A 25,270-nucleotide genomic window follows, 5' to 3' on the forward strand; every position below is an offset into this window, starting at 1 on the left:
TACATATAGACATCAACACATATTAAAATGGCGGGATAGTTTATACATTTACAGCTGCAATAAGAAAATTGCTTCTTTAAAATATTTTTTCATGTTTATAAAAAGAAAATACAATATTAAAAGCCATCACAGTGTGTAAAGAGACATGGAGGGGAACATTTTCTTAACGTTTACACTTCAGTGCACACAACCAGGTTCTGTAACACACAGATGTCATCAGTTCTCAGGTGAATATTGGCGCTAATAATCAAACGTCAAAATAACACTATAACAACTAGGGCTGCAACTAATGATTATTTCGCAAATCGATTAATCTGTAGGTTATTTTTTTTTATAAATCGATTAATTATCGGAAAGAAAAAGGTTTCTTAAAGAAGATTTTGTACGAAATTAAACCAGGTGAAATTAAAATAATTCCACTTGCGGAGTTCAGGATAAAGCATATTGACAGATGAAAAAGCTATTTGACCTTAAATGCAAAATGTTTATATATTTCTTTTAGAAATATATAATAAATATATATAAATGTATAATTGCTGATTAAAGGTTGTTGATTTGTCACCTAAAGGCATATTTAGCAGTCTCTAAACTCCAGTTAACGATTAATCGATTACTAAATCAATTGACAATTATACAATAATCAATTAATTAAGATTTTGTGAACATGTGTTGATTAGGACTCAAAATACGGAAATTAAAATTCTACATACAATAGTAAAATAAAAAAGTAAAAATAATTTCCCAATATTAATAATGTATCAATTGTGCAAATTATTTTCAATACATTTTTTAAAAATCTCTCTTTTTTTAATCTTTCTATCGCAACTAAGATATGCTGCAGAACCCTCAGCACGCCCACTTCCCCCGGCCATGGGTGACGTCAGAAAATACTAATTGGTATCCCTCTAAATCTGACTTTTTTAATCAAATAGAATTTTAAGAACTCCGTATTGGAATAAAACACTTTGATGAAAAAAGTCTTTATTCTGAATTGCATGCAAATGCATCACACTCCTACAAAAAAAAAATTACAGCTAAATATATTATTTATGTCCCTTTTGATGGGATACACAAAGAAAATTGATTTTTTTTTTTTTTATAAACCCAGATTTTATGTTTTAGTGTGCCTGTTTATTCTTTGAAAAAAAAGAAGCCTAATTCTTTGTTTTTAAAAACAGCAGGAACTCACCCTTTATTATTATAAAAGTTTCGGGACAGAATCCAGGCTGTAATGATTATAGTTGGTAATCCTGGGAAGAAAAGATGGAAGACCACGGGAGGAAAAACATTAGAAAAAGAGTAATGATACCTTGCTAACAAGAAACTCTGATAAAGTAACAAAGACACCCACCCCAGCCGATTAGTATATACCACCAAAAGTATTTTTTTTGAAAGACGAAGGTGAGTGCAAGGAGTGTCTGTAGGTACATTCCCTCCACAAGAAGCCAGAAGTAGTTTGCAAGGATGCTGAACTGGAAAAAGGCCACGGCGGACTTGCAGGCTGTCTGCCAGAAGAGAACAAGGACAACTATCAGACAATTTAGCAAATTGCTAAGAGTTATATTGGTTGCAACACACTTTTTACAACCAATGGTGGAGGTACTGTAGACATTAAAATTTAATGGAATTGCTAGAAGTTGGTACCAACTGCTGGAAGTCAGTCTCTGCAGGAATTTTTTGAAGTCAGATAAAATCCACTCACCTTATCTTAAGTCAACTAAATAAAGAACTGTGTTTAAAGTATTTTTGAAGGCTAAAAGTAGATAATTTAAAGAAAAAGCTCGAAATAAGACCAGAAATAAAACTTAGATTTGCGTTAGATTTTAAAAAGGAAAAAAAAAAAAAAAAATATATATATATATATATATATATAATAATACATTTTATTTAACAGCGCCTTTCTTGACACTCAAGGTCACTTTACAAATACTACAAAAAATAAATAAAAAGAGATGAAAATACAAAATACAGATACAAATATATATATATATATATATAGACATATTTAAATAAAAGGTTGGCTGGATTAACCAAATTTCAATGTGTGGTTAGTAGAAATGGCCCTGAAAGCCTGCTTTATGCTTCATAATAAAGACCATCACAAGCATCTTCCTAGGGTTTATCTATGCCAGAATAGTGTTGATGGTGTAGGATGCATGCAAAAGAAAAAAAAATCTTGAATGTGTGTTTTGCTGCAAGCTTTGTGGCTTGATGCCAGAACAGTGGTTTATAGTGCCATAAGCTATTATATACACTTTTAACATTGGTGGAACAATTTTCATGCAGGTTTTTCTTTCCAAACTCCAAGTTGCAAGTCAGATTTTTGATTAGGCAAATCTTTAACAATATTGATTAATAATAAAAAAGAAATTGTACAGTTCAATGTTTCATTCAGCTCTTGGATTTGCATTGTGAAATGGTTTGAAAATATTCTAAATTAATTAGTTGTGTTTAAACACAAGTCTAATTGTGTTTAAATGCTAATTTTACCTCATTACAAACTCCTAAATATAAGCTTTGGTTCTAAAACACCTTGGTCCAGGCCAAGGACCCCCAAACTGATGGTGAGATGGAGCAGGGACCCCCTTATTATATATATTGTATGAAATTGTGTTATATCAAATTGGTCCTATAGTCACTCTATAACAGATGGAGGAATGTAACAAAAGTAATTTCGTCCTGGGATTATTAAAGTATTTCTGATTCTTATTCCTGTTTGATGGGAGAGGTGTTGTGAATGAAACGGTGCCCAGCTTGAAAGAGCTCCTGTGTGTCGCTGAATGTGAGCATTGATGACTGAAAGCCATCTCATGCCTCATTTTATCTGGTTACTACAGTCTGTTGAATTCATGTTAATGTGTATTTAAAGACATTTCAATTGGTGCGAAAAATTGCAGGAGGGTATATAAGTAAAAGTTTAATCAACCAAAACTTTCATGACCCCCATGCAGTACCTCTGTGGACCCTGTTAAAGACCTCCGCTCTACAACATAAAATCCATGCTAAAGTGCGTTATCATTGTATTGTTTTATTGTTTCATATATTAATTTATGCTATTTACTCACTATAAAACTTTTCACTCAGCCTGTTTCACCTGCAAGGCCCCACAAGTCCCCTATACGAGGGTGTTTTTAGACAAGAAATACCTTCTTCTCGTAACAAACCAGATTCTTTCATAAGGTTCATAACCTGTTACTGTTTAACCAAAGTGTCTGTAATTAGTTTTGACTCTGACAACTTTCCATTATTGTGAGTAAGGTTGGAACAAATGCTGCCCAGGCAGAACAGGGCTGATTATCAGGCAATAAGGGCTGTATGATGAACTGTTCTCTCTTTGCAAAGAGATAAAAATAAAGTGCCGACTGAGTGAAATCCATTGATCTCCGTTTATTTAACTGGAGCAAATAGTTGAATACTTTTTTTACACTACAGTAGTCATCATGGTATTGAAAATTTGTGTGACTTTATATTTAAAGCTGTCACTATGCCAGTGATGTTAAACTCCACCAGGTAATCTACAAAATACATACTTTACAAATACCATGTTGTTGTCATGACACTTTAGATGCTTTGATTCTTCAAAGTGGTGACTTGCATGATCGCAGCAGCTGCTGCACCCAGTAGCCCTCATACAAACTTCACCTCAAAGCGGGCACGGATTTCTTAATGAACTAATATACTAATAAAGTACAAGATGAATGATACTGTGTATATCTTGTTTCCTAAGAAGTGCCCAAAGATCACAGACTGTATTAAGATGAAAAATAAATCCAGCTTGATTTAATGCCATAAAAAGCAGAGCCAGGAGGAATAATTGCTGTCACTATGGAAAAGCTCAGAGCAGAAACATAAAATCAATTCAAATGAGCTATACCTAATCTTAAAGCTTATGTATTAATATAAGGCGGATTCTATTTTTATAATTACCATGTTTGCTGAAGAAACCCAATACTGAAATTGTATATCAGAAAAAATGCTGCAGGTGCATCACCAACTTAATTGGTTTTATAAAGGAATTCCCAAACTCAATGTTGTCAAAGCCTAACACACTGATATTTACTGTTTGTAACATCATTGCAGATGAGCATCATGAAGTGCTGAGAAAGTGATCGAAAATAGGAAAGAAGAACGGTTAACTAAGGGACACATTACAGAAGCAAATTGAATACGCAGTAAAGCTATACATCAGTTAATTTGTGTAATTGTAAAAATAAATCTGATTCCAAACGTTGAAATTTACCTTGAGAAACTTTTTTATGTGTAAATCCTATCATAGTATTTTCTTTGAGTGACAATAATGGGATATAGATTACTCTTAATTTGAAAATACCACATAAAAACATGATGAAATGAAGCGTATGTTCACACTGCTACACACACTACGATGAGTTTCCAAATTCAAAAATTAAGAATTATTGGCTCGGTGTCTGAACAGTTCTGCTGCTTCATCGGTTCCCCACAGGAATGTGATGTGTCACCTTTTCTTTTCATGTTAAATACAAGCATATGTCATATTATATGAAATAAGGGATCTATTTTAAAGTATGCAGATGATTTAATCGTTTTTATTCAGCTTAATAGATTAGAGACTTATCACGGCCCTCTGGTTGAAGAGTTTGTTCAGCGATTTATGAATCTTTCATCTACAACAAAAACCATAGTACTATCTGAAAAAAATCTCAGGAGTAGCTGTATTTTCTTAAAATGCTCTGGGGAGTTAACTTGTTACAATGGTTCATTATGTCTTTCTATAGTTGCCTTACAGAAAGCATCTTCTCTCAGAGTATTTTGGCATGTTATTGCTCTGCAACAAAATTGAAATTTCTAACGAGAATTATAAAAACTCCCAAGAAAATAATTGAGCGACAGCTTCCTACTGTGGACAATTCATCAACTCACATTGCCTGCAGAGAGCTAGCAATATTCTCACAGACTCGCTCTATCCTGCCCACCACCTGGCTGAATACCTGCTAAGGAAAATGTAACACATCCATCACAATAGATAGAGCATTTCGGGACAGCTTCAACCCTAAAGCTATTCATATTATTCATTCTGACTAAAATAGCTCATTAAAATGACTAAAGTCTGTTAGCGTTAATGGGCAAGACATTCTTTATTTCATTAAGTTCTACTGCACATAATAGCTAGTGAAGTATTAAATCCATACATGCAAATCTCTTTTGCTACGGTGGCTTTTATGCATTAACTTAATTTATCATTCAGTGGCTATAGTTGAGTACATCAGAATTTTGTGTTTTCTTTTTTAGTGGTGTATTGACAACTGAGTTTTAAATTTCATGATAATTAGTCATATGTTTTGCATATTCATACGGCTAAGACACAATACCGATCAATTTTCAGTTGTTTGGCAGAGACCATATTGTTATTCAAAATATCCTACTGTTTTAGAGATCATGATCCCATTCATAGCATACTTTTTAACAGGTCAACAGCATGTCAGATAATTTACAGCATAGCTAACTTGATCTAAGAATACTTTTCCAGTCAAAGTCCTGGTAGTTCAAGCAAATGATGTTTGTGATAATTGGTCATACTGTACTTGTACTTGGCATGTATAATATCAGGTTGTTTTTTTTTTACATGTACTTCTGTGGCCTCTCAGACACACAACATTTAGTGTTTGCTCTACAATAAGATATCTAAAGACAGTCATCTAATTAATCAGGCATCAAAGTAGTACACATTGATATTATAATAATGTGGTAATATGACATTAAACCATTTGGAGTATATGTATTTTGGTTGGTTGGTGGGCATATATAGCAATTAATGGATGATTTATTGACCCCGAGCAACTGTATCAAGACTTCACTCTCTGCTGCAGAGCATCAGATTTTAAAACCTTTCCCATTCTGAAGAGTTGGCCAAGAGAAATGGTTATCATCATTTTAAGTTGGGAATTTCTCAGGGACCATTATCTGCAAAATTGTTTTTTTGTATGGGTTTATTAGTATGGTGGGTTGAAATGTAACAATAAGAGAAATTTTTTCATTTTTAGAAAACAATAAATAATCTACCAATAGCTCCTTCTCCATTACCCCTCAAACTCATGGAGCTTTTGAAAGCCTGGGTAGAATCTCCATAAACATTTATCGGGTAAATTCACTTTCCCAGGGCTTTACTTTCCTGGGGCTTGGTACCTTCTTGAGACCCAGTACTTTGTGGTCTTTTAAGGACTGGTTTATTAGGGGGTTATAGCTGAAGTGCTTTATTCCACCAGCAACAGCAGTAACCAATGGCATTACTTTGAATATCTTGCTTTTCATGTCTTACACAAACTACATTTTAAGATCTTTTTAAGCAAAAAAAAACACCTCAATATTTGATCTGTGTATTCAGTGTGTCAAGGAGGGAGGGACGGCCTAGTGGTTAGCGCATGCAGCTTGGAATCCTGAGGTTCTGAGTTCGATTCCCACTCCTATAGAATGCCAGTCTGGGTCTCTGAGCAAGATCCTTAAACCCACACTGCTCCGCAGGCGCCCCACGATGGCAGCCTACTGGTCCCCAATGTGAGATAAATAAAGTTAAATTATAAAAAAAAAAAAAAAGACATAGCCTAAAATAGTGTCTATTTTGAACACATTGTACAGTTTAGAAACAGCTCTGGCCAGATGCAGGTTGATCAACAAGTTAAATGTCAAAAAAAGTTTTTAAACTTAAAAATTGACTTATAACTGGTTGGCATTGGAGGCAAAGGGAGAACCACTTGTATATTCTCCTTACACTGAAAAAAATCAAAATCGAGATAAGCTTCTTGGATTGAGGGGGTAAAAGAGACATTTTGCCAGAGGAACAAGACAATTAACACTTTAAATAAGAAAACGCAATTACATTGTCTTATTTTAAGTGCATTTTATCTAATAATCTTATTTTAAGAGTAAAAATACTCATTCCATTGGCAAACTATCTTATTTACCTACTCAAATTAAGGGTAAATACACTGAATTTAAGAAATTGTTACTTATTTCTAGACCATTTTTCCAGCGTAAAGCTAACCGCTGGATTAAAGGTGCAGTGCAACTACTTTGGTGTTGATTGTGTATGACCTTGCAGAGTAATGGGAAAGCAAGCTACGCTTCCTATTACCTGGGCAACACAAATCCTGGGGCTTTCAGTGGGGCTATGACTGTTCTTTTATGGCTTTTTCTATATTTCCATTCTTAAGTAGACGGGGATTATATCACTAGCAAATTCCATGTTTCATTACTACAACCAATGAACTAGTAGGACTAAAATTGGTCCTACTTCTACCCTGAGGTTTTAAGCCTTACTTCCCCACCAGATTAGTCACAGAGAGTGCTTCTTATTCCTCACTGACAATCAGCGGGGACTCTTACACGTCTCACAGCAGCTTTGTCAGCAGAAAAGCAGGACGGGAACCCTCATCAGTAATCCAAGACATTCTCTGGATTTTACCCCTTTCCTTCTTATTACATTCAAACAAGACGTACAATTTGTATCAGTTAGGTTTCTTTATTTTTGCAGGAGTTATACCTGCATTTTTAGCTGATGTTTATCCTCTAAAACTCACTACTGGTCAGTTGATGCACTTATTTTAAAAAAGCAACACTCACTGTTGACATGAAGCAGTGGTCCATATTTTCATCATTAAAAAGAACCAGATCTTTGATAAAGACAGCACTGGCTCTCAGGATGAAGGAGAAAAACAAATTGATGTGGATGTAGTTCCTGGTGCAATGAAACTTCCTGCAAAGACAAAAATAAAAAGTTGCTTAAAACACTTTGTGTTCCCCCACAGCATGTCTGTGCATAACTTAAGACAGCAGAAGATTGGAAATAGATACCTGAAAGCAGTGAAGACAAAAATAGCTGTTATAAGTGAGATGAGTGAGGTAGCATAGCCAGCAGTATACAATTGTTTAAAGTTGGAGAAATATGTCGTCTGAAAGAGACAAATAAAATTAGCACATCACATCAACTCTTCACCAACTCATTGAATCTTCTCAGATATGCAACTTTTCTTTATTTTCAGATAGCTGAAACTTATTTGATGAATAGTTCAGATTAGTTAATTTTTTTATATGTTATTGTGAAAATATATAAAATGGCAGCGTGGATTCACTTGGACCACTAGGCCACAACACCCAGGAGAGTGGCGGCCTAGTGGTTGGGACATAGAACTTGGAATCCTGAGGTTCTGAGTTTGAGTCCCACTCCTACAGAATGCCAGTCTGGGTCTCTGAGCAAGACACTTAACCCCACACTGCTCCCCAGGCGCTGCTCAATGGCAGCCCACTGCTCCCCAAGGGGATTGAATAAATACAGAGGTACATTTCTCCTATGTGAGGTCAATAAAAGTTCAATTATTATTGGAGGCAAAGTCGCTTCTATGTCATTCACTGCAACTGAGTCTCATCAAGTCTTAAGTTGTCAGTTTATTTCCAAGAGCAGCAATGCTTTCGGTAAACGGGGCTTGCTACGCTGCGTCATTACGCATGCTCAGGCTACTAATTTGCATCCATTTGTTTCTGTTACTCTGTTATAATTTCTGCAACACCGTGCAGCCGGCTACGACGTATGATCTGAGACTATTGCCATTGTTGCCCTCTCATTTAAGGGAGAACGGTTGACCCCCATTCTAGCTATGCCCTTGCTCCAATGGCCTCAACCAATACAGTAGATGTTACCAAACATTAAAGCTTTCGTTGAAGAAAGAATACTTGATCCAATTTTTATTCAAGGCAGAGTAGTGATGATTGGTAAAATATATTACACTACACTGCTCCTAAAAGTACTTAAAAAAGAGTTACTTACTGTAATTGATTGTAACTGAGGAAATGTTACTAGTTACTATTCACCTCTGGGGTTTGGTGTGTTGAAGTAGAATAACTGTACCAGACTTTAGACATTAGATAAGTGACCTCACAACTTCAGTTTAGGAACAAATGGCAAAACAAAAATGGCAAATAATAGCAGAATAAGATGTGCATTCTGACATAGTAGTTCTATTTCGGAACACCAAATACTGAAAGTAAATTAAAAGTTGCCACAGCAAGGATCACTTGGTGTACCTATTTTTTTTTAAAGATTGGTTTTATTATTTAGCTAAGTTTTGAAAGAATATATATTTTATCTCATAGTTTGAGGGAACTTTTAAAACTTCCAACCTCACCAGAATCATCTTGCACAGTCCATATTCCATGAATCATATTTATTTTTTTCTAAGTTCAGTTTTGACAAATGTTGAGTTGACAGCAGGGGCTTAATTATAATGTAAAATAGAAGCGCTTATTTTTTTCTATAAAGGCTCGGATTGCTGCAAAAAAAAAGGTCATGTTTTTGACATATGTCATCTACTTGTTCTAATTATGACCATAATAAGACCCGGACCTTTATAACCAGTAATTTAATCAGAAACAGCAGGTTGTAATTGTAGAAGTGCAGTGAACAATAAGTCAGCACTCCACAGCTACACAACAGTTTCTCTAAAAGGTGTCAGATAATTTCAAAATAAAAATGGTCAGAACTTAAAAGGAAACAAAAAGCGATAGAATAAAAAAAGTTATATAGAGAACAGTGACCCACCAAATTAAATGAAAAGAAAACCGAAGGATTTTTCCTAAGTATAACAATGCTGCCAACATGATAAGATTGACCTACCTCTGGTTCTGTCGTTTTATCATCTTTAAACTCACAGGCATCTTCGTAGTGTGGATTGAGCTCAGACCAACCCTCCTCAGTGCAGTTTCTAGAAACAAAACCTAAGAGAGGCAGAGCATTTAATGACTTGGACAGAAGGGAGTGAAAATGCTTTGGGGGAAAAAGCAACCTTAAAACATCAACTGGCAGGTTTGCAAATAGACTAAGACGAACGTCAATGCTCATCCGGGTACTCTATAAAGAGACGTTCCAGACTACCGTTATATATATCTATAAAATGGAAATACTTTTATATAAAAATATATGTAAATGTATTTACATCTACAATATATATGTAGATATATATGTAGATATGGTTACTTAAAAAAAAAAGCTATTTTTTCAAGTCAACCAAATTGTTTTTGTAAAGTTCATTTTTATTACTTAAGTTCTGATAAAAGAAAAAATCCGTAACAAATATATAAATATTACAAATAACAATTTAAAGAATCCAAAGATAAATGAACATAGACACACAAAAAAAATCTAATACTCAGACAACTCACACTGGATTTAAAGTGTCCTTTTTTTAAGAGATATTAAAACAGGAAGTAAATAAGCCTTTGGAATATTGGAGTGGAGATCATAGTCAAATTTAAGAAATCCAGGTAAAAGCTGTGCAGCAGCATTCTGCATTCACAATTGTTGCTCTGAAATTGGAGATTCTGAAGTGAGGGTATGAATATAAAGCTTTGAAAAAAAAAAGAAAGTACTGTAATGAAATCAATGTCAAAAACTCCTGGAAGGGGTCTTTACTCGATGATTGCTAAAAAGCCCCAACATGAAATGAAAGGTTAAAGCCAATTCACTGTTATTCAGCTACAGATCCACCTCAGGAGGTAGTCAGGTACCCATAAGAACGAGCTGTACAGGGTGAGATTTGTGTGTGTTATCATGTAATAATAGGCTGTGGAGGTGGGGGCTGTGTGTCGTAGCAGCAGAGCAGGTGCGCCATTTTCAGAGGCCATTGGTCCTAGACTCAGCCGACCTGGAGACCTTTGCTGCATGTCTCACCTCCATCTTTTTTTTACTCATTTCCTGTCTGACTATTGTGAATGAGGGCAGCCTTGGCCAAAGAAAAACAAATATGTGGTCAAATGTATTCATATAAAGCATACTACCTCTGCAATTAATAATAATAATAATAATTGTAAATGTAGATACACTGTTTTTATTTAAGTTATTTAAATGAAACCTTTGATAAATCTTATTTGTCTTTATTTGTCCGTAATGATATTGATTCCCACGATTAATGAAGAAAGGTGCAATTTTCAGACTAAACGATCAGTTTTACATCACTGGGTTAGTGAGACCCTGGATAATCATCAGCCATTCATCTGAACTGAGAATTATGTTACAACAGCAACTAACGCAAATAACAGTGTAATAAACTTATTGTATTAAAATACTGAAAGTATTTGGTAAGATGTTTGGGCATACGGTATAAGTCGCCCAGTTTAGGGAGAACAAAAAACTTGAATTATCTGAAACGTCCCGAATTCCCCTTTTTTCTCTTCCTCGAGGTTCTTTTCTGAACGTACGGCTATATGAAGCAGTTCAGCACAAACTTATAGCGATATAATTTATCTGACGAAATTTATACAAATTTTTTTAAAGAAAGCATTTTAAATGCCACAATAATAACATTTAATGAATTTTAATGCCAATTAAGGCCTTAAATTAAAAAATAATAATTTAATGACATTTAATGATTTTTAATGACCAGCGGAAACCCTGGACAAACCCAAAGAAATAGACTTAACACTAAAAACATGCCCAAGGAAATTGCTGCATTAAAAAAAGATGGCAAAGTGAAACGGCCTGCAAGCACAAAACCAGCTTATTTTAACGTCTCCCCCATTGGTGTGGAGCACTTCTGCTGTGCAGAGGTTCTTCTCAGCTTGTCTTAACTTGCAGTTGTTTTTGCCACTTGCAGAAAGTTTTCTTTACATGTGTTTCATTTGTGTGTTAGCAACATTTTTGTGTTTGCTGCATCTTTTCACTTTGCTTCCCTCTATTTTCTCTGATTACAGCATTTTCCTTTGCAAAAGTTTCCCTTTGCAAGTGTTTTAGTCTCGTTTTTGTGTTTTGCAGGAATTTTCACATATGCTGTGAATTTATGTATTTAAACCCCTAGTTCACTGTGGATGTGTGCTTTAGTAAACTGTTAAAACATGTTGCAGTTTCTAGACTAGGTCCAGGCAAGACAGCAAATAGTGCGTATACTACAGTTTATTAACAAGCAGCAGTTGAGAGAGCAAGCAAAAAAGAAGAATGAGCAGATGAGTCAAATATTTAGGTGTGATTATTATGGATCAAATGTCAAATCAAAAGGTTAGTAAATAAAGTGTAGGAGGAAAACTAATAACCATGAAACTAATAAAAAAAAAATTGTAAAAAAATTATTACAAACTGTAATAAAATGCTGGTTTGACAGCTTATTAAGAAATATAGATGTAATTACTGGTGAACAAAGTCTGTGGGTGGCAATTGGTGACAAACTCTGACAATTAGGGAACAAGAAAACCTTATAAATCAGAAGATCATGATAAGCAAACAAGGTAAATGATAAAGCACTGATGTTTATATACAGTATAAAAAAGACTCTCAGGTACAGAGAGATAAAGAAATTCATAATGTAGGTCAAACTAAAGTACAAACATAAACCAAAAAAGATATACTGTAACAGTAGAAAACCATTCAAATCTATCAAAACTCCAACGTTAGTGACATTGGTGACAATAATAATAATTTTAAAAAATGCATTAATATACTTGGTGTCTTTTATCAGCTTTTTTCCATTAGCTTCTTTACACTTTTCCTCACATGAAAGAACATTAAGTAACTGTGTAGAAGCAAAAGATTTAGTCCATAAACGATGTGCTTGTTTCTTGCCTCTGTATTGTTGAACAAAACATTTTTTCAAAAAAATATTTTAAAACATGAATTATCAAGGATAAACAAAAATATATGCACATAAAAACAAAAATCTTGGAGTCTGAATGTAGCTGGGAAAGGTAGAAATCTAAGTGGTAATTTCAAATGAGCTGAATTCCTGTTCAGTTCTGTTTTCCCACCATGGCCTGGAGTTACACAGATAGAGATGAGATTAAAACTTCTTGAAGTTTCATGTTACAGTACATGGAAAGGTTTTCAGGTACTCAGAATCAAATCCTACTCTCTGCAGAAGACAAAGTTTGCAGTAAAATGTCAGGTTTCATGAAGTGAAAACGCTGTCCAGCTTCTCAGCACAGTAGAGTGTGGGGGTTTGAGTCGTGGGTGGATTTACTGATATCCAACTGCAGTACAGTGCAGCAAGTAGACCCTGCAGCCGCAAGAAATGCTTGGATGCGATTTGAGGTTTGAAGGTTGCGGCTCCTGGGACAATGCTAAAACTGATACTGTGGCTTTTAACAAGCAGTGTCAGCTCCCTACTCATGCTCTTGGCTCTTTACTGCACTCTTTGATTTTTCAATTCATTATTTTTTTTCTGCAGGGTCCCATTGGAAAGGCTGGACCAACCTGTGGAGGAGGAAATCCAGCAAGGTCCTGGAACTGACTAACATTGAGTTATGAGGTCATTTACCACAACCTTCACCTCCTGATGCCTCTATGCATAACCTTATCTTAACATTTACTCATAATCAGTTTGGGGTTTTTTTCGTACAGGAAATGTCAGTGTATTTTTAGCAAACACTCTGATCATTCCACTGTTTCTTCTTTGATAGCTATCTGTTATATGAATGTGTGATAGAAATGTTATGTTTCAGTACAATTAAAATGTGCAAAATCACCACAGTGATGAAAGGGAAAGGTTCTTAGTCAACTAACATTTAACATTTAACATATAAGCAGCCTGGCATTCTTGTAACATTTCATTTAAAGGTTTTTCTGGTTTCAGGAAAGTTTTATTTATTTATTTATTTTTTACTTTGGCAAATCTTTACACTATTAATATTCTTGTTTCAAACTGTATTCAGAAATGTTGTCATTGTTAATTGTTAAGATGCTTAAACCTGGTCTATAAACTATTCAGGCATAAACAAGGTATACCCAGTGTGGTGCCAATATATAACAGACAGCTGTGTTTTTAAACCAAAATCACAGCTGGGTGCCATGTATCTAGGAAAATTTACAATCAATAAATAACTTTATTTCAGAGTGTCTAATGAAATGAAATTTAACACACATAAACATGTATAATAGAGTCCTGCAACGGGTCGGGTACCCGCGGGTCCCCAACGGGTCACCCGCTAAAATGCTCTTTTGCGGGTGAAAAATACATAAATAAAAATAAACGGGTCGGGGGTCGGGCGGATATTTCTTTAGTGCGGGCGGGTAGTTGGTGATTTTTTTTTTATGCATGTGTGTTGTTATGGACATCAGAAATGTTATATTAATCAGGCACTGGGGTCACCCTTGTTGTAGCTTAAAGCCCTGCCGGCAGTGTGGGCTTCCCTCCAAAAAGGCCACAGTCAGTGCATACACGTCTGCTGCAGTGTTAATGGCGCTGTTCTGCAGCGCAGCGTACTATAGCCTATTACTTGATGTGTTAACGGGTCGGGTTGCGGGTTAAATATCAACGGGTCGGGTTCGGATTTGAATTGAAGATATCCGCGGGTGACGGGTCGGGTTCGGTAGTCATCCTAACAGGTTCGGGCGGGTGCGGGTTGGGAAAACTCGACCCATGCAGGACTCTAATGTATAATTCATGATATTATAATGGATAATTGCATTACATTGTATGCAAGACTTGATATGAACGTTTTGCTCACAGCCCACTGAGGCCGAGGGATTTCCAAAGTGACTAGCCACTCAGCATTTTTTACTAGTCACTTTTTTGTTGTTAGAAAATGATGTTTTATATGATTAAAGATGACTATTGTCATTTCCTGAGCGTGGTATGTGATACTTTGATCCAAATAAGAGAGAAATATCAATGTTAGCAATACAGTGATTAAAAACACCCAAAATAGGTTTAAAACTAAAGATGATTCTATAAAAATAATTAAGCATTCAGTAATATTTCACTTGAACCAAACTGCATAAATCAATCTTATTTTATGAAATCCAAATCAAAAACAGGAGAGGCAAACAGTGGATGAGGCGATGCAACAGTTTCAAAGATAGATATTATATTTACGTCTTACATTTTAATTTTAGTGGGGTTAGTGGAAACTTTGTGGATGTGTAACTCATTACTTTGTGGACTGCTGGTTTGAATGTGCCTTAACAGCTACACCGTTGTTCCCACTGAGACCACCTTTCTAAAGTGACATCGATCACTAACAGATCAATGAGCAAACTCATTGGTGCTCATGGGAGATGCAGTTTTGTAGTCACATTTAGATTAGCTTATTATTTCAGATGACATTTGAGAATCCACAATTAAAATAGTAAATAGAATCTAACCCACCAAAGTGGCTAGTGTTGTAGCTGAAATTTACCATCATTTGGCGGTATAGCAGTGCTAATGTCAAGCCCTGATTGTATGTTTCATTTAGTCTTCATGTCTAAAAGGGGTATAAAGAAGTGAAACTTATTTAAACATAGCCGTTCTCCTCCACAGCAACAATCATCCTCATTTCCAATTTACTCATGAGTCCACACTACTTCAGTCCATCAGGTGAGCAAATAAATGTATAAAGTTATTCATTTCCATTGAAACCAAAAACTGTTTTTACTGTAAACTTGGCCCACATGATTATCAGTTAAAGGATAATGTAGCTATATCATCTGTCACCATGTTTTTTCATCAGTCTTCATTGTTAGAGTTCTGGGTTTGTTATGTTTTTCTTTTGGATGTTTAGTTTTGCTTTGCTTCTTGTTTTCTTGTTTTTTATGGTTTAATTCTTATTTTATTGTGTTCTTTAGTTTTTTCTCAATTAATGTCTTAGTCTTGGTTCTGTTGTGTTTTCTTTTGAGATTTCAGTTTTGCTTTACTCCTAGTTCAATAGTCTTAGTGGTTTAATTCTTCAAATTTTCAGCTTTCTAGGTTTTTCATTTTGCCCTCTGCTGCCCTCTTGTGTTCTCCCTTTTCCCTAGCTCTTTTCCTCTCATGCTCTGTGCACACCTGCTCCCAGTCTGCTCAATAGCCCTCTCTTTGTTTCAGTCTTCTACATATACAACCTCTGTTCTGCTCTCCTTTGCTTGGTCCTCATCAAACATGCTCCAACTCCTTCTCTCTGAGCCTTCCTCCTTATGATAGGGATTCCCATGATGTCTCCATGTGTTCTGGTACGTTTTGACTAGTTGTCCTGTTTTCGATTTTTGCATTCCTGGTTTCCTGTTAATTTGGACTCTGTTTTCGTTTTTGGATCTTTGGATTACCTGCCTCTGTTTTTTCAGTAAACTCATTATTAAATCCACAAGAAATTCACCTCTGCTTCCCTGCCTCTGCTTTTGGGTCAACTAACCATAACCAAATCGTGACACTCGTATATTTTGATATTTGTTTCCCCCTTATTTAAAATACATTTGTTCCCTCATGTTGCACAACTTCATTTATAGTTTTGATTAAACAAACCATAGGTGAGAGAGGGGTCAGTGGGAGACAGAAGGGATAATCTAAATAGTCTGTGCAAACAGAAAGGCAGAAGTGCATCCAAAAAAAAAAACAGAGCAGTCTTCATAAACCACCCAACAAAAACACAACACAGTCCTGGGGGACCTTCAAAACAACATGTTCCACTGTTCCGGGCTTTTGCTCTGGTGAATGAACGATAAGAACTCACCATAATGTAAATTTTAAACAGGATTCTCATTTTACTTTTCTTTTTTTTTTTATAGATAATATATAATCTTGAACAATAACAAATCTTTGTGGCTTTAGGATAAAATACAGTATGGACTGAAAATAATCATGAAGGCAAAAAAAAAAAAAAAACAGGAGGATAAAAAGATCAGCACAGCTTCTGGCATGAATATCCATTTGAACTTTGAACTGCTGCATTTCTGCAGGACTCAGAACTGAAGCAGCAAAACGCTGTTTTTTTTCTGCTTAAATAAGTTGTTTTGGAGCAAAAAAAAAAAACCTTATAATACAACACAAACAGCACCATTGCAAACAAACAAAAAACACAAAGCCATTGCTCTCTACCGACTAAACATAATCAAAACTTATTTTACAGCATTTAAAAAAGCTAAACTTTGACCAATAGTAGAATGTTAGCTATGGTTTCTATGTTACAGCTGAAGTTTTAAGGAAATGATTTACCTTGGTTGTCAGCAAAGAGCTGAGTGATGTCAGCACATAAGATCCTGATCACCTCTCCCACCTGAGCCCGATGCCAGCAGTACATATGATCCCATGAGGTTGGGCAACCTGTCAAAACAAAGCAACACATTTACCAAATAATTCCACTAATGTGTTCAGAATCGACATACTGCTACATACCACTCATATTGTATCGCTGCAGAGAAAAGGAGCTTCAAGCTATAAATCTAGAATATGATGCTCAAGATAAATCGCTGATGACATGTGTGTTAGCATTGGCTTATAAATAAGGACAGATTTAATTAAAAGGATATTATAAAAAAAATGTAAAATAATAGACAGCTCCAGTTTGTTAACTGGTGTTTTCTGCATTTATTTGTTTAATCTAAGAGTTCAAGTTCCTCTCATAAAATTAAACAGGACAAAAAGTTGAGGACATTTTGATCTAAGCCACAGCTATGCATGTTATAAATAGCCCAATGAGGAAAAAAGGGGATTTTTACATGCCCTAAAATTCATCTTTACTCTCAAGAAGTGGCTCAGAAATGTGAACATTCAGATAAAAAAAAACAGAATAATAGAGTGGTACATGTTGTTTTATACATGAAAGGATAGGAGAGAATTATATAAATCCTGGTACTTTATAAAGGTTTCAATCTTATTCAAAATCAGAGCTGTTGACACAACTTGACTTCAAGCTAAAAGCAGGGGGTGCAAAAAGTTGTACCAAAGTACCTTCTTTATAAAAAATAATTAACAAATGAACAGGGATTTTCCAAAATGTAAACTTGCACATGGTGTCATTTTCTCTTCTTCAAGACATTTTATTTGTTATTCTTAAAGCAAAACATCAGCTAAATGTATGTGGGGGTTTTTTAATCAGCTTCTTAGGTGAATTTCTGCTTTTTGGTGGGATTAACCCTTTTCGGAACATTCCTCAATATTCTGGTTTTGGGAGACCAACCAAACTACCCTTTGGATTTAAACCAAAGGATTTAGCTTATTTATAACAAATGCACAAAATTAAACAAAAAAATTTTATAATATGCGATAATTTTTGTTCCACCTCATGATTGTGTCCCACTTGTTTCTTAATTTTTTACAAAAAAAATACAATTTTATATATTTTATATTTTGAAGCCTGAAATGCAGCAAAAGGTAAATAAGTTCAAGGGGGTGAAAACTTTAGCAAGGAACTGTATGTGGTGTACTCCAGTAAAAAGTCTGCCTGGTCAATCTAAAAACTGTTGTATACAACCCATTTAAAATACTGTAAGCAACATACTTTTTTTTACCTTGAATGCATCTTAATCCTGCAGTACCAACTAATAAATCATTTTCCTGGATGAGAAACTTAGTTCTCTGATGTTAGTTTTCAAGGGGTTTCCCTCAGTCTGGAAAAGGCTGTTTGATTTTGTGACGTCCTCAGCCCTCCTCTCAGCCTACGCTTACTTTCCGCTGCTGCTCCCATCGCATGGCCAACGGAGCTTCTCCCTGCGGACTCTGGAGTTCGGGTCGAGAATGTGTTTGTGATAAGAGATGGTGTTAATGAGGCACCGGACTCAATCCGCCATCTCATCGTCTCATACTTCAAAGCTCCTTGGTCCTGCGTCAATTAAAAACGGCCGCACGGAGAGATGCAGCTGCACTCATTCATAATGAAACACAGAGTTTGGCTGCAGAGGCAGGTTTGCCTGCCAGAGATGTGAGGAGGAAGACATCTCACAGGATAAATGAGGCTTTGAACACAATTTTTTTCATTTATTAGTTTTTTTCTCCATCATTGCTGCAGATGACATCTTAATTTATTACTGAATGTGCTACACTACCTTACGATGTAGTCATTTTATATGGTTAAGTATTGCAATGTTGTCAAACTGAGACTTCATTTAAATAAATACAGTAGCTAGGACTGTAGAATGCTGAATAACAGTGTAGGGGGCTGATGATAAACAGGAAAAAAACACTGCAGTGGGATTTAACAATGAGTGAATGGTCTCGTGCGTCTCATAATATAGTCATATTAGTTTTTTTTAGCCTTGAATATACCTGAGCAAAGTGGAATTCAATTTTACTGCAGGAGGCACAATGCTGACAATCAGTGATCTGTACATAACACGGTTTTCTGAATGGAAATGACTGTTTAACATACATGTAAATCTTGTATGAGGGATCGTATTGGAAATGGATTCTTTCCTTATTTGTCTATTTTGAACTGACCTCAGCTTGAATTAACTTTTACAAGCTTTTAGGTCCAATAATTAATTTTTTATTTCAGTAACTTTATAAAAATTACCCAAAACATCAGTTTTTGCAGCTTCTCGGTCTTGATACAAGCCTGAAGTCCTTAGATTGCTGTAAGGATTGCCCTCCTGTGGGACTCTTCCCAAATTGTACAGAAGGACTCTCAGAATGCTTATGTCTCAGATATCAATTCTTACTCATTTGGCTGCCTGGCGAGGGTTTGGTTAAGCTTTGACCCCCGAGCTGGCCTCAGCCTGAAAGAGCTACTGGAGGTTGCTGCTTTGTGGGAGTAGCAGTTGTAAAGAGGAATGACAGGGTCAGATACCATGCATGATGAGTGAGGGTGGGAGCCTTGCCTTGCTTATTCCTGGTGGCATTATGTTGGTTTAAGCAGATATCACTGACAAAAAGGAAATAGAGAAAATATTGACTGTAAATATTTTTTTAATGTTCTGTTACATTCCACCCCTGAAGCAACAAGTTGGGAGAATTGTTCCAACATGTCTGCTCATCTCTTTTAGACATGTACATCTGTTTGCATCGATCATTAAAGAGCACTAAACGTGTTTTTTTTAATTGACAAAACATCATAGTCATAATTCTAAATGAGTTTTTAAGGATATTACTGAAATATGATTTATTTTTTTACTTTGGTGAACAAAATAAGCACTGCAAAACAGGCAGCTGGAACAGAATTAGCTCATCATATTTTTCAAGAAACCAATTTAAGCTATTAAATTTTATTTTTTAAAGCCTTGTGAAAGCAAATAATGGGTAGGCGCACCATCATCAGTAGCTTAAACCATTCAAAACCTGTTAAAGTTTTTGGGGTTTCGCTGTTTTTCTTCAATCTCCATCACCTGTCTGCCCGCTCTCCAGCACAATGTCTCCAGCAGGAACCAACACGCTCAGATCTTACTGAAATTCTGCTGCACCTCTGGGGCACAGACTGCAAAGCCAGCTGAATCAAACCCCTACAGATCCATCCACGCTTCCTCTCCTTTATCTCTCAAGCAAGCAAATCAATCAGGCATCAGTTGTCATCAACCAACTCCTTCCCAATCAGTCTTTCTCCCCTCAGACCAACCAGAAAGTTCAACTGACTTCCTGCAGTTCTCTGCTTCCAAATTCTTGTTGCTTTTTAAAATAAAACATTAACATTCTGATTCTGCATGTTGGTCAAAAAATTACTTATCAACATGACAAAAGCACAGTAAATTAGTAGTTTCCCTTTTACAACTTCAGACCCTACCAGCTGCATGCCACACTGGAAAATCAAAGCTCATTGAGCCAGAAAACATGTTCCAATCTATCATAATCTAGTTTGCAAAATCTTAGCTTCTTCTGCTGCTGCAGTCCATTTTCTTCACCTCAGTGTGATTCCGTTGTCAACCATCATCTTGAACCGTTTTTCCACTTTCAAAAACATTTTCATTCACATATCTTTGGTTTTTTTATATGTTCTCCATTTCTGACCAATGTACAACAAAGACTTTAATGTGTAAACCTTCCTGCTAATCAGCAGCTGCTGAACTCAGACTAGTCCATTTGTCACAAACACACGTTACGTTCAAATCCAAATAAAATGATCCACCATCTGCCTGGTTTCAACAGCAAGTGTCATCAGGATATACCTAGATGTGTCCTTGTCTTTTTAAGGAACAGAGGACATCTGAAGTGACTTGGTGTTTTGTTTTTCTTTCTGAGGGCTGTGAAAGGTCAAACCTAGCTGCTCAGTATTAAAGCAATTTCTTTGTCTCACCCGCTTTACTGTGACATTCAAGGATTCACCTGTCTGACATTTCCGTATCCGATAAAAAAAAAGAGAAGAAAAAAAAAAACATTTGCCACGCCTTATGAAGAAAGATATGTTATTCTCTGGGATAGAAACGAAGGAAGAACAAGTATTATATCGATCAAATGTCAGCCTAAATGGAAGGCCCTCATTTTCTCCTCAAGGTCTTACTAGTTTATCCCTTGTCTGACTTAACGCTTCCTTTCTCAGTCTATTCTTGGTTCAATAAAACACAGGTACACTATCAGCTCTAACAGTGTTACAAATATTACAATAGTGAAGCCTTACTAGGATTGATAAACAGTCAAATCTCTTTCCCTTATGTGAAACAAATGAGGAATGGTGGTTCAACAGATAGGTGGGAGGTATTAAAGAAAAAAGCCTCAGTAGAGATCTAATTTACAACCTGTGTAATCCATCTGTCAGATCTTGAGTGACGTACATTTTTTATTTAATAAAAATGTTCAGTTTTTTTAGAATGTTCGAAATCTTATTTTCCTTAACAAATCAAAACAATAAAATTTTTCACAAGATAAAACAATAGCACAGTTTGCATTACAAAGCAAACAAAAATATTTAATTTTCTGCTAAATTTTAAAATGCAAAGATAAGCAATTTTGATATTTCTATGAATTATTATTTACAATTAAAACTGTGAATAGAAAAAATTGCACAATACAGTTGTTCACTATGATAACACTAAAAACAACATGGCAGCAGTGGATGTAAAGACACAAGATATATCAATATTTCAGCCATGGCTTTACTATTCATCAAGCTCATCATCCTAAAGTAAATGTAAAACATGCTCAGTCTCCAAATATACACTGCCATCATCCTCCAACTACTTCTGGTCTTTTTCTTTGTCTTTTTACAAGGCAGTAAGGTCGGTTGCATATAACTTTACTCGTTATGGGAAAAGAAAAATGTTTCAATTGCAGTTTTGCAAAATCTAAGAATAGCTATTCGACCGGAAAAAAACACCTAATCCAACCATAAAAACATTTTATCAAAAATGTGTTATTAAAAATTACAATGTTTTTCATTGAACAAATGTACTTTCATAATTACAATTTGTGCAATTTGATCTGTCTGTATGATCTATTTGAGCTAGTTATCTAGTGTGTTGTGAGATGATGTGTGTTGTAAATATAAAAAACGAATTTGATATGGAAACTGAAATCATCTGTTTTCCGGTCTTAAAAGGAAACATAAACAGAGGTTGTGTTAAGTTGTGAGGGCCTCTTTGGTAATCACCAAATGAAGTGAAGGTGATCATTCCATTAAATCCATTAAGTTGTTTGCAAGAGGAACACTATTGATAAAACTGCTGCATTTTGATTTCAATAAAAACAGCTGAAAGCGTCTAAAACACCTGATAAAATGAGGATAATCATTTGGGGGGGGGTTGTTGCTACTCCAAGACCTGGGAATTTACAATCACTAAATTCATAATTAATGAAAGGATTTCAGGGTTTTGTGAAGCAGAAGTCTGACACAAATCTGGTGATTAAACAAATATACAAAAAATGGCATCAAATCTACAAGAAAACAGCTACAAGTAAGTAAATCATGACGATGCATTGTAAGCCAAGCCATGGTCCTGACCTGATTGAAATGCTACAGTGGGAATTTAAAATAGTGGGACAGAAATTAAGATCTGCAAATCTACAGTAAATAAGTGTAATCATTACAGACAGGAAAATTCATCCACATGAAAGTCCCAGACTAAGCACCGTATGTCTTGCAAGGCAAAAACACACTTAATCAGCAATTGAATACTTTATCCAAAATATATCTTACATCTGAACTTCTTGACACCTCTGTGGCATAAAACCCCAAATGGAGAAAAAACATAAAAACTGAATATAGCCTACTACTCTATCAAATTATTTCATTCTTCTTCTGTTATAAGCAGTGACCCTTTCTACTAATAATTAACTCTACTAATCATTAATCTTATAAATGGCAGCAGTAACTAACCTGAGAAGATGAAAAGAGCAGAGCGGTCAAGCTATGTAATGATCTGTGAAAAGGACAGCAGCAGACAATAACAGCCACATGGAAGCTGACAGTAACACACAAACATTCAGATGGGTGGCTGAGGCTCTGGTGAGTGGAATAATGGAGGCGAAGATTAAAAAAACAAAAAAAAACAAAAGAACAGTGCTTTCCTGATTTATCAAAGTATCAATACTTTATTATGTTTCTATTAATGTTATGAACTATTCCCATTAACTATTAACTGATGTATTATTATTTTAAGGTTGTGATCCAATTGGTTTATTTTTTTTACATGTTTTTTTATCTTTATTTGCTCTTATTCTGCTTTTATTTTTGTTCTATTTAATTCTCTAATTCATATGAGGCACTTTAAATTGTCGATGTACTGAATTGTGCTATAAAAATAAACCTGCCTTGCCTGCAGGCCTTGCTTTCAGGACTTTAATACTGCTTCTTTTATTGCTTCTTTTATTGCATTTCTAAAGGGGATTGTTTAAAAAACCTACATTTAATCTTTTTTCTGTCCTTTCAGCAAATAGCGACGGGTACCTTAAAGGAAAGAATTGACCAAATGATTATTTTTGTAATCGTTTTCATGTGGCTTTGAGTCAGGTCTTAGACTAGAGAAGTAGATCTTAACACAAGTTGCTAATGGGGTCTTCCAATTTCAAATTTCTGCACATCCTCTTCATGATGTGCTGGTCACCCACCTTTAGTCAGAGACTCATTTCATCACGCTGCACCACAGGAAGTCATTCCTACCTATGGCCATCAAACTGTGTAATTCATCTCTCTGTCAGTCATTTCATTTCATTACTTGTTATTTATTTGTTTTATTTCTTCTCTATGCGCAATAACTTAGTAGTTTGGTACTGAATGGCATTGTAAAAATGTAAATACTGTCGATTGTATATAAAGTGATCCTTATTTTGTTATTATATTGTTATTATATCTTATTTGTATTTCTCTTCTATAAATGGTTGCACTGCAAGAAAAGAATTTCCTGATTCTGATTATCGAGCCAATGTATGTTTTGAAGGGTAGTGCTGAGGGAATAAATCACGTTAGGGTTACTTATACAGGCTATTTAATAAAAGATCTCCTGAGAATGCATTGCCCACACAAGTTCAAGAGTTTACTTAGTTGGTTTTGGCTGAACAGGAATGCCAGTTTTCACCAGTCTCTTCTGAGTTTAACGGATAGAATTTTATGACAAAGTTGTCTGGACTGTAAAACTCAGAGCCATGAACTTCACAGCCACTAAAATTGTTTGCTACACAGTGTAGGGTTCAGGGATTGAAGCCAACTTCCCTGAGTTTGAGGCAATGGTTTAATACAAGAAAACAGAGTGTCTGTCTGGATTAGTGGAAAATTTCTTTTTTCTCAAGGGAAGGAGCTTCAGGACCGTATAATTTATTTCCAAAATTACATTTCTTGTAAATTCACACACAGATATAGGACATGAGAGACATTTATTTTGTAATTTGCTGTGTTATTTATAGTGATTACAGATTGAATTCTTCTGGGAAGGTTTTCCAGGAGGTTCGAGAAATTCTTTAGAAATTTCCAAAGGTCAGACACTGATGTTGAACAAGAACTCCTGGGTTACAGTCTCTGCACCAGTTCATTTAAAATGTTTTTTTTTTTTTTTAACCCTATTGACATAAGGATACTAATCAAGCTAGTTAAGTTCTTCATGGCCTTCCAGTGAAGTTGGAACATGAAGGGGCCAAATCCAGATTGTTTCGAAAAAACCTGGCCTAGGAAATTCCTCAAAATGTCTTTATCTACTGATGAATGTAGATTTCTTTCACTAGAACTCTGGAGACAAGCTGAACTTCTCAGAAATACCCCCCCACTATAATCCCCTTAGCACAAAATATTGCACTTTGCTTAACGCCTTCTGGCAAGTGTCATCATGGCATCTGTCAAATCCAGACTTGTCCTTTGAATTGCTCAACAGAGTGGCCTGGTTTTTCACTCCAGACAACACATCCCTACTACACTGTAATGCATGGAAGCACATTTTACAATGATGCTTTTAACTCTTTATGCTGCACTTGATATTGAAAGGTTTGGATGAGGCTGCTGGTCCATGGAAATCCTTTCCATGCATTACCACTGAATGTTTCGTGAACTTTCTTATGACCATACTCATTGATTTTATAAACCCTACAGCTGTGTGATTGAGTTGTTGTTCTCAATTACTTCCATTTGTTTTAATACCACTTCAAGTGGACTTACTAAACCCCTTAGAGCAACCCGTTTTTTCCCTATGTACTTAATTTCAAATACAATGAATGAAGGAAGTTACTGTAACAAGATTGAG

General features: G+C 35.4%; 1 protein-coding gene across 1 annotated transcript in view; it reads right to left on the minus strand.

Annotated features, from left to right (window-relative positions):
- The window catches only part of LOC107093316 (pituitary adenylate cyclase-activating polypeptide type I receptor-like), a 42,575-nt gene that overhangs the window by 5,281 nt on the left and 12,024 nt on the right, over window positions 1–25,270 (minus strand). Inside the window, exons 3-8 of the mRNA XM_015388307.1 lie at window positions 16,899–17,006; window positions 9,644–9,744; window positions 7,828–7,925; window positions 7,597–7,729; window positions 1,352–1,505; window positions 1,190–1,250 (exon numbers count right to left, since the gene is read on the minus strand). Coding sequence (XP_015243793.1) covers window positions 1,190–1,250; window positions 1,352–1,505; window positions 7,597–7,729; window positions 7,828–7,925; window positions 9,644–9,744; window positions 16,899–17,006 — 655 coding nt within the window. The remainder of the gene's footprint in view (window positions 1–1,189; window positions 1,251–1,351; window positions 1,506–7,596; window positions 7,730–7,827; window positions 7,926–9,643; window positions 9,745–16,898; window positions 17,007–25,270) is intronic.

This window comes from Cyprinodon variegatus, unplaced genomic scaffold (genome assembly GCF_000732505.1).
Source record: "Cyprinodon variegatus isolate N-32 unplaced genomic scaffold, C_variegatus-1.0 Scaffold419, whole genome shotgun sequence".
Lineage (NCBI taxonomy): Eukaryota > Metazoa > Chordata > Actinopteri > Cyprinodontiformes > Cyprinodontidae > Cyprinodon > Cyprinodon variegatus.